The 10510-nt window shown below is 42.3% G+C and overlaps 1 protein-coding gene across 4 annotated transcripts; it reads left to right on the top strand.

Annotated features, from left to right (window-relative positions):
- Window positions 1-1421: 1421 nt before the first annotated feature.
- On the top strand, window positions 1422-9866 carry LOC136484856 (glutathione S-transferase 2-like). 4 transcript variants are annotated; one of them, XM_066481822.1, is made up of 10 exons: window positions 1422-1558; window positions 1656-1782; window positions 1886-1942; window positions 2059-2144; window positions 2259-2330; window positions 2526-2579; window positions 2691-2766; window positions 2977-3038; window positions 3370-3429; window positions 9609-9866. In XM_066481822.1, exons 1-10 carry the CDS (start codon window positions 1523-1525, stop codon window positions 9633-9635), a joined length of 657 nt encoding a protein of 218 aa, XP_066337919.1. In that variant the 5' UTR covers window positions 1422-1522; the 3' UTR covers window positions 9636-9866. The 4 variants fall into 4 exon arrangements, with proteins under 4 accessions (XP_066337919.1, XP_066337918.1, XP_066337917.1 ...); XM_066481821.1 differs by lacking the exon at window positions 9609-9866 and adding an exon at window positions 8696-9526; XM_066481820.1 differs by lacking the exon at window positions 9609-9866 and having other exon boundaries at window positions 3370-3614.
- Window positions 9867-10510: the final 644 nt, after the last annotated feature.

Below are 10510 nucleotides of genomic sequence, written 5' to 3'. Positions count from 1 at the left end.
CTTCTCGAGGCTATGCAAATTCTCTCTAATCTTTCATTTGGTTTAGTTAGTGTTATCATAGTACCTGCATGTATTTATGGAAAATAAATCGTATTATTAGGGCAGTACAAGGCTTCCTTCAAAGATCAGGCAACTCCTTCAACCCTAGAAATTATATCAATTGATTGCTAAAGAGAACGATGTAAGGTAGAGATGCCAATATCCTTGAGGCAGATCACATAAAGGATAAGAGTCCCTCTATGAGATTGCTCACAAGAGACTCAAACTTATATATGATCATGGTAATGATGAATTGCTTTGCATCAAAAACATCGGCAATGATAAACAGGAACGTAGGTTTTAGTATGCATAGTGGAGAAAAACTCAACCTTAGTCTTCTCAGTAGCTTTTCTGAGCCTTTGCAGTGCTAACTTGTCATTACTTAAATAGTTAAGAGGTGCATCATAAAATTATGCACCACTAAAAAAAAAGTGTCACCATTGGTTGCCTCGACCTGAAAAATATGTCGAAATTAAGAATTACAGCGCCAAATTCAACATCTTGGAACAGACACTCAAGTGGATACCTTATTCTACAATATGTGTTTGTGTGGAATAGTCCTAAAGCCACACATATTTATACGGTGAGTATAACATATTTTGTTTTAAGATTTTATGAGAGATTTTTTAAGGCACGCAGTATTATCCATGTGTGTACTCGAACAGACACTAATATTTATATTTGTACTCGAACATGTATGTACAAGATTATATGGAGATGCAGCGGAACTTATTCATGGATTTATTGGCGCATGAAAGAAATGGATATCGGAGAATTCTTTCTGCCGATATAAAATATTATCTTAGCTGTATCACGGAAAAGTCTATACAGTAGAGTCTGTGAGCCTGCGACGTCGCGCTCTCCGTAACTGTGTTAATTTCATGAACTTTGCTTTTTGAATTAAATGCCACTTTAATGTTGATATTTAATTTTATACTATTGTTATCTTATTGTGCGATCTGTGTGTTTTTAGTATAAAAATTTAGTTGTCTCATAGCAATACACAGACACGCTACCGGATCTAAAGTTGAGAGGGCCTCTTTGGCAGGGCTCCGGCGGCTCCGGCTCCGGCTCCCGCACCTGTCGGCTGCCCACGGGCCGATAGGTGCCAGAGGGAGCCGGAGCCGCGGAGCCCAAAAAACGAGCTTCTCCGGCTTCGGCGGTGTTTGTAAGAGAGGAAATAAAGAGAGAGAAGCAGCTCCGGTAAACAACAGCCCCTATCGATCCCCGGAGCCCTGCGAGGCCCAGAGTATATACTTTGTGCGGTTGATGAGCTCGTACAGTCACCAAGTCACACCAGCACAACAGGTGGCTTTCACCACTATGGATGCCTGTTGTACAAGAGCTTAGTATTCTCCCACCCCACTGGAGGGCACTTTGTCCTACTCTACTCGCTCCACGGCAGCTAAGCTCCAAAACCATCCAAACCAAGAACGGAAGTCGCTGACCCCCGACACACACCATCGATCGCCTCGATCGCGTCATGGCGTCGGATGATTTATCCAACGTGCCACTACAGGTATATGCGGCTTGGTCTCCGTTTCATCACCTGTAGGCTTATAGCATAGCAACTAATCACGGCCGCCTCTTCTTTGATTTGGTTCGATTTCACTCAGGAGCTCACCGGAGCGGTAGCCATGACGGCGGCCCCGGTGCCACCTGCGAAGAGCCCGAAGCTGAAGCTCTACTCGTTCTGGCGAAGCCCATGCTCGAAGCGCGTCCGCATAGCCCTTAATCTCAAAGGTAATCCTCATGGCTCCGTCAGACCCATGCCGCAAGGGCAATTGCTTCAGAGGTGTTAACTGAACATGAACGTTCTGAAATAATCTTAATCTGTGGGCTCGAGGACTGGAGTACGAGTATAAGCCGGTGAATCTCCTCGCAAACGAGCAGTCAGATCCAGGTCCTTACATACAAATGGTTTCAGCATCGACATGTCTACTAGTGTTCTCCTTCACAAAATCCAGGTGCAGAAGTATTGGACTGAAAACTGCTTAATTTGCCCCTTCTTGGCTACAGAGTTTGAGAGGCTGAACCCAATCAAGTATGTTCCGGCATTGGTCGATGGCGATACGATTGTCGCAGATTCGTTTGCAATCTTGCTGGTAAGGCATAGGCATGCACGGGGTACATATACTGATGATACAGCAGGGTGTAGAATTTGAGATTTTGAGTAGCTTTACACCATGAATGGCCATCATGAAGTTCATGTTTCTTAGTACCTAGAGGACAAGTACCCCCAGTATCCTCTGCTACCACAGGACCCCAAAAAGAGAGCACTGAATATCCAGGTTAGTCTCTATTTTTGTGCCACCAAAATCATTTCAAGTAGTTGTAGTTTCAGAAAAAAGGAACACTACCGAAATAATTTTATCCTGAACACTTAACTTTCATGATGAACAGAAACGAAAGCACGTCCTAATTTACTTTGCCAACTCCAAATCCGTGCGTCTCAATGAAATGGTCATATTTTCTTTGAGTTGCAGATTGCAAGCATCGTGGGTTCAAGCATCCAGCCACTACAAAACTATCCTGTCTGGGTGAGTTCGTTCGCAGGAGCTCCCAAACAGTTACTTATATCAGTAACTGTATCGATTGTTTTTTTTTTTTTGACGTAGATGTGGCAAACTTGTTCTTCGCCTTAACTGCAGAATTTCATCGAGGAGAAGTTAGACTCCAATGAAGCAATTAAGTGGACCCAGCATCACATCAATAGGGGCTTCACAGGTTCTGTACCCTGTCACCATTTTGGTCAATTATGCTAAGATTAGATGAAAAAGAAGCCTACAACTACAGCCATACCAATCAAATGACTATCATGCTGTTCCCATTTCATGATTTAAAAGTGCTCTGTCCGCTGCCATTGTTTTATAATTTGTGATATCCTAAATTTTGCTGCCCTAACATCTCAATTCCTATTTCTCCATGGATGTTCAGCTCTTGAGAAGCTGTTGAAAGGATGCATCACCAAATATGGCACAGGAAACGAAATCCAGCTGGTTTGTTCTTCAAACCTCATTTCCTTATTTGTTTGAGCATTTTTATTTAAATAGGTAGCTGCAATGCTATGCGACCATGGATTCATGGTTTTACAAAATTCTGTTATTCTTGTACAAAAATCTCTATTCACATAAGCAACTCAGAAGTACCAAATCAAAACGTTACACCATTATACGCCGAAATTACTAATGTGATGAACCCTTTGGGGAACAAAAATGTCCGTTCAAAAAGATGGTACTATAAGTTTTCGGCTAAAACTTTTAGCTTATAATCTCGTAGTTCTACTCTATTATCTAAAGATGGTGATATTTACTTGCTGACACTGTACAGGCAGATGTATTTCTGGAACCACAGATATATGGTGGAATTAAGCGCTTTGGAATTGATATGGTAGGTACCACTACCATTGCGAATTACGGCTTATTCTTTATTTATAATCTCAAGAGGGGATAGAACAGTATTGCAGGCTTGGTGCTTGCAGCTTCCTCAGTGTTAAGTACAAGCACAAGACCTTGTTTGTTCTGTTTAATTCAACCAAGATACACAATTCCTCATGCGAATGCTCGATATTTTGTTGTTCCCTGAAATGCTGAATAAGGAAATGGAGTAGGTTTGCATAACACTTTCTACTACACTTTGCCTATTACTAGTGGACATGCGCGTGCGGCACGCACGTGAATAAAAAAAGAAAAGTCAATAGCCAATCGTTAAGATTCCTGCTGAAGGAGGAATAAGAATAAATTTTCAAGGATATTTGTACGATGCATGATGATACAATTACATATACAGCCTTAATTCACCATGATATGTTTCCTTTTATTATTGATTAATACCAATTAATCTCACTCAAGTAAGCTCAAAGATATTAATAAAGTTTACCAACAAAAGTTACATATGACAAATCACCACCCCAAGACCAAGAAACATAGGCTACTTTGTTCTGACTTTTCGATACGGGTTTTGCATAAGGATCACTCTGATCCTTGGTTTGTTTCTGAAGTTTTCAAAGAACTATCCCCACAGGTAAATCATATTTCAATCAATTCACTCGAAGTCAGCTGAAGCTTATTCAGACATACCACTCCTTCAAAAAAGATGAGCTTTTCCTGTCAAAAAGCTTTTCGGTCACCAAATTGAATGCTGCAGTGATCAAATAAAACTATGATGCACCAAATTGAATTACACATCCACCAAATCAAATAATAGATTCATCATATCGAAGAACCAAGGATCAAACTACATATTCCTGCACATGTCCACCGTGGAATACTCATTTAACAAAAAAAAGGAGTTTTCTCTAAATGTCATTAGGGAACACATAGCATTACCATTGAGTTGTGCCCTGGGGTGTGATGGGTGCTTGGAAAACAACATTGACCATAAGTTGATCATTTTTACTGATTATTACTAATGATTAAATGCATATTCATTTGCTTTCTGTCCAAAAGTAGAGGTTGCATGCAGATATTTTAGTTTTACAAGAGAACCACTCTAGAATTCACTATGATGGCTAGCAGATGTTTTGGGTTTCAACCTAGGTATGAGCAATTTCATTTCTCACTCGCAGGACACCTCATTTGATCATATCATTGTGAAGTTCTAAAAAAAAAGTATTAATCTTTAATATCTATTAATTGAGCTGCATCTTTAGGCATGCAGAACCAACAGAATATATATAATGATGATTATTCCAACCCACACCTACAGGCCACTAAGATGCAAATTTAAACAACAAACACCACAGTTGTCGCAATTGTTGTCTACAGCCTATGGCAAACATGAACGACAAAATTATAGCAAGAAAAATAGTTCATTAAACAAATCATTATGTCAAACATATGACTAAAGAAATCATCAGAACCATGTAATCAATATAGAGCTTTCCCAAGGAGGAATTCAAGGCAACACATGTAGGTGCCTCCCCTGCTGTATTTTAGGTTAAAAAAACACATGTTGGTGCTGTAAGATTCGACAGTTTAACCTTGAGCGTAGAATCAACCCCATTCCCATCCCTCTGTGTGATGGGACTGCTACATAATCTCTTCCCATGGTATTCATCTCAAGGGGGACATGAAAATAATAACTTACCACATGCTATTTCTGTCCAATATTAATTTTCCAGCTGCAGCAAGAAATCAACGTCATTATTTTTTACCTTATTGAAACAAAGGGAATTGCACCTATACTATTATAGCCAGTTGTCCTGGTTATTCAACCACATTATTAGATTGAAGAGTATAGTTATATTGTAGATCTTACAATGTATTATGTCTTTTATTATCGAAGTTGAGTTGAAAGCAGGATACTACATAACCTTTTTTTAAAGATGGAGCACATGAGGGAATGTATCTTCGGAGTTATAGTGGAAGGTATAGAAATTCAGTAGATGCTTATTTCACTTACCTTCAATAGGCCTCCTCTTTGAATGAGAAATTTTTCCTCACAAATCATCAGATATCCACTTCCAATCTTATTATAGCTATAATTTTGAAGGTTGCAAACTGGTACTGCAGTGAAGATATAATTTAGTATTAGTAATTGTGTGCTTGACCTATCATAATAGCTTTGATCAATAGAAATTAAGCACTGAAAATGCTAGCAAGAAGAAAACAAAAAACATCAAATTCAAAATCTGCATATTGATATTGCAATAATATTACCTGTAAAGTGATTGGAAATAAAAGGATAAGAACATGCTGTCTGTTGAACTTTCCTTTGCCTCATTTGGCACCTACTAACAACACAGTAATCATCCAGCCTATCACCAAATACTTAAACAAATTGGAACAAAGGTCACAGAAATGAAAAGGGAGAGCTGAAAATACTCTATATTGGCCAAATTTAATTCTACCCCTAGCATAGGGAAAAACAAACTCTGCAATAACTCCATTTTCATTTAATGTAAGGAACAGTCCATGTATTATTCTTTCTAACGGATACTCTGTTTACACCAGATCTTACTACACCTTCCCTATGAATTCTTGGTACAAAATCCATAAATTCATTATGCCTTTGGACAACCCTCATCCCCTTTCCCGCCTTTAATATGTCGACAGTGAGCTATCTCCATCAGCATAAACCCGTGTAAACAAAATATTTTAATGCCTGAAACCAGGCCACCTGTATAGAGAAACAAATATAAGAGGTCCAAAGCCCGAACTCTACACTGCAATTTTACCTTGCATATAAGAATGTGAAAGAGTCCTAAATAACTGGGAAGAGCATAACTGCCCCTGGCTCATTCATGACCTTTCTCTTTGTGCTTATGCCAGCTATATGCCTTATGCAACAAGTATATGTGCTAATGAATTATATAAACAATTTAGAGCTTCTCCCACTGTGCTTGATTAGAGACCAACTACATGAACAACAGGCTGTATAATAATCAAACTGAAGTTGCTACACAACATTGACTTGTTAGTTGCCCATCAGACTGCAAGAAGAAATCAATTTTTGTCTGAAAACATTCTGATAACAAAAATGGAACGTAGCAAGCAAAAAACAAATTATGATGGATTGCAATGATCAGTCTGAACTTGCTCCTTGGTCAGTTGAAGGCTAGTCAGCAGTCTGCACCCTTGTTGGCTTGAGTCACGGGGACAGAAAAAGGAAATCATTCCTGCCTACCATTGCTGAGTCACGTTTGGACATGAATCCATGATTGATGCACAACATAAATCTCAAGCTCCAATCTGCCATTCTGCCCTTCAAACACAATAAGAAGAATAAATTTGTAAGATGGCTGGACGCACAGGAAACATAAATTGGATAAGAATCAAAATTTTCTATCAAGATGCAACAAATCAAAGAGGAAGATGTTAGATTAATCCCACCAGTTGGCCCAATGACCAATTGGGCCTTGATCTGCGTTCTGATCGGGGACGCCCAACCCTAACTATGGTTGGTGGGCCCTCGTCGCACAGCGCCACAAAAAGGGAGGTGGGGGCCGGGGCACAAGGCACATGGTTCACCTGAGCCGCCAGACACCCCACCTACATCCCAAACCCTAACCGATCTAGAGAGGGGGCACTGCCAGCGGCGGGAAGCACCACCACCGGCTTCACCCCGCCTCTGCACCACCGCCCTGCGACTGCGCCTTCACTGAGTCACCACCGCACCTCCACCACGCACCAGCGATGGCCAGCTCGTCTTCATCGAAGGCGGCCGATAGTTTGCATCTCCGCACTCCTCTCTCTCTCTGTTTTCCCATTACTGGTATATGTTCTAGGGTTAACTATTTATCCCAAATGTCAGTTAGACCCGGTTGATCTACACCTAGCCGATCCTATGTAACTAACAATGGTATCAGTTGCCTGGTCTAGATGTAGATATAGTCCTTAGGGTAGAAATCACGAAGAAATTCAGAAGGAGGGGACTCGATCTGTCAATCGGATTGAAACCCCAAACTCAAAACCCTAACCCTAACCCTAGATGGATGGACGGAGAAAGGGGAGGACCTACCCGGTTTCTCACCGCCGTCGCCACCGCTGCGCGCACCCGTCGTCGCCTCGCCGGCACGCGGGGAGAAGTCGAGCCGCGCTCGTCACCGTGCACGCGAGCTTGGCACCGTCACAGGACCGCTCGATGTCAACGCGCTCACCCACTGGGGAGCGCGCACTCCGACAAGGGGACCCACGGCGGCGCCGCACTTTGAGCTAGGGTTTAGGGCAACACCAATGCAGCGCGTGCGGGGACGCAAAGAGCACCACCGCGGTGCCGCTCGACGGTGCCACACACAGCTCCAGGCACACGCGTGCACCGGCGAAGGGTGCCACGGCGGCGCCACCACCACTCTTCTCTTCGGCCGTGTTTTGGGGTGAGAAAGGGGAAAGAAAACTGGCGTTGCAGCGAAGAGAGAGAAAAGGAAGGGGAAAATGGAATTAGGGTTCGGGTGAAGATGGCCGCGACATCATTTTATTCGAGCGACACGCGCGGACGACCGTCCGATCAAGATGAACGGCTGGCGATTGTTGGACCGAAAATAGTCCATGTGGGTGAGCGAATTCCTGGCCCAGGCCCAGGTTGCGGCCTGGGCATGGGGGAGCGGGCATGCGTGCTGTGTTGGGCCGCCGTTGGGCCGCGCACGCGGACGCGACATAGACTGGGCCGCGTACTGTTCCGCCAGGCGGGGCTGAATGAATAGTAAACATTGAGTTTTTTTGTTTTATTATTTTTAGAAGCAAATTTTGATGATTTTTTTGTCTAGTTTTAATCTCTGTCAAAATTTGAACCAACGGGAAAAATTTTCAGAGAGTAGATTAGTACAGTAAAATGCTTCTGAAAAGTAGATAAATTATTTTTTCATGTGTCTGTTGCAATGTTAAAGCTTATTATCTTCTAATTAAATTCAAACTAATGGAAGAATTTAATTTGAAGAGCAGTCATTTTTTGTCAGTAAATTATAATATTGTTATTTTTCTAACCAATGTTGATAATAGCAATATTATAATGTTTATTCATAAGTTTTTTCATGCATTAATTCTATTTTTGTCCAACGGTGATGTAGAATTAGTGTATAAGAATATTGTATGTTTTAATTTTGACCAACGTTAAATTAAGGCATGCAATTATTATGTCAGCTTTTCTCACTATCTCTGACGGTGTTTTTCATGACTCAACCCAATGGCTTTTATCTCGCACATACCGCATCTTGAAGGGGGCAACTATAGGGTATGGCAAGAGAAGTATGAACTAGCACTTGCGCTGTCTGAAAATGACCTAACGCTTACCTCCCCGTGTCCTACTGAGCCAGTGGACCCAGTGAGGAAAGAAAATGAGTCTGATGCTGATTTCACTGCTTGGCAGCGAGATATGCAGAAGTGCGGATGAAACATGATCTCGAACACAAGAAATGGGGCATTTCAAACCGCAAGTGCTTGATGGTGGCTAAGTCCACTATTTCAGATGCGATAAGGGGGTCTATCCTAGATTGTGACACCTCCACAGAATAGCTCAAGAAAGTGGAGAGTCAGTTTATTGGCTCTTCAAAGGCTTGTGCTAGTACTTTGATCAAGAAATTGTTCAATGAGAAATACACTGGTGGCGGGATAAGAGAACACATACTAAAGATGGGCAACACGGCTTCTAAGTAGAAACCAATGGATTTGGGGCTCAAGGATGAGTTCCTGATTCATTTGGTTTTTGCTTCTTTGCCTAAGGAATATGAAACCTTTGTTGTTAATTACAACATGCAGCCTGATAAGTGAAATATAGAGAAGCTCATCGCAATGTGTGTTTAAGAAGAGGAAAGGCTAAAAAGCTCATAAGGTGATTCTACTAACCCTGTGAAGGATAACAAAAAGAATTTTAACAAGAATGTCAAACCTCAAGGGAAAGCCCCTCAGAATGATCACCATCCGAAGAACAACAATACTCAAGTTGAGAAGGATCAGTGTAAATGGTGCATGAAGCATGGACACCAGAGGGACTGTCCAGACTTCATGAAGAGCCTTCTGACGAGAGATGAGGATTTCATTATATTCATAGATGAATCCTTATTTTTAAGTTATGCAAAATCTACTTGGTGGATTGATTCATGTGCAACTGTTCATATTGCAAATTTATTATAGGGATTTCGTACGAGGAGGACCCTGTAAAGAGGAGAAATAAGAATTACAGTAGCAAATGGAGTTGAACCTGAAGTTGAGGCCATTGGAGATCTCTCTCTAGAATTAGACGATGGTTTTATACTTCAGCTTTCAAATATCATTTATGTACCCTCTTTGCGTAGAAACTTGATAAGTGTCTCACGACTTGACGATGATGGTTATGATTGCCATTTTGGTAATGGTAAATGTCGGATTGTGTATAATAATAAGTGTGTTGGTCTTGCCTTCTGATAAAACAAGCTTCGTCCTCTTCGGCCTCTTGTTCAGGGGGCGGCGCCGGTCTGGAGTCTGCAGTCACCGCGACCACCATGGCTTTCCCACGAGCCGTAGCATCGGCTAGCGTGCTCTGTGCCAACCCCGGTTGCTGCTCCTCGGCTTACTGGTTCCTTTGGTGCCAAGGTACCTCTTCAGCAGGGTTTGTGCTCGGAGCACTTGTACTTTGCTCGGCTGTCTTTTCGACCAGCTGCTCGGGACTGACGTCTGGTCGCCGCCTGCTGAGGCTCCGGTGAAATTTTCTTCAGGTTCCTCCACAACTGGCCGCTGGGCAGCTCTTTCCGCCAGTACTGGCGAAGCCATGCCGCATCCGGCTAGCTGGTCGGGATTTTCGGTGGACGCCGACCTGATACACCACAAAGAAAGTTCAGAAGACAATAATATTCAATACAAATTATAAGCTTACATCAAAGTCACAGATACTTACAGCTTTGAAGCATGGAATGACGTGGCGAAGGAGCGTCTCTTCGATCGCGCCTGCTCCACGTGCTCGGTGGGTTCCACCGGTCTTTTCCGATGACCGGTACTGGCGGGGGTTTGATGCTCGACACTTCCCTCGCTAGTCCTCTGTGTTGCAGTGGTCGGTGATG

Source organism: Miscanthus floridulus, chromosome 10 (genome assembly GCF_019320115.1).
Source record: "Miscanthus floridulus cultivar M001 chromosome 10, ASM1932011v1, whole genome shotgun sequence".
NCBI lineage: Eukaryota > Viridiplantae > Streptophyta > Magnoliopsida > Poales > Poaceae > Miscanthus > Miscanthus floridulus.
The sequence above is the reverse complement of the archived record's forward strand: the minus strand, read 5'-3'. Positions and strand labels throughout refer to the sequence as shown.

Coding starts and splice junctions, on each gene's coding strand:
- LOC136484856 (XM_066481820.1), top strand. CDS start 1,523: ATGGCGTCGGATGATTTATCCAACGTGCCACTACAG. Junction 1,559..1,655: donor TATCCAACGTGCCACTACAG/GTATATGCGGCT, acceptor GATTTCACTCAG/GAGCTCACCGGAGCGGTAGC. Junction 2,767..2,976: donor CATCAATAGGGGCTTCACAG/GTTCTGTACCCT, acceptor ATGGATGTTCAG/CTCTTGAGAAGCTGTTGAAA.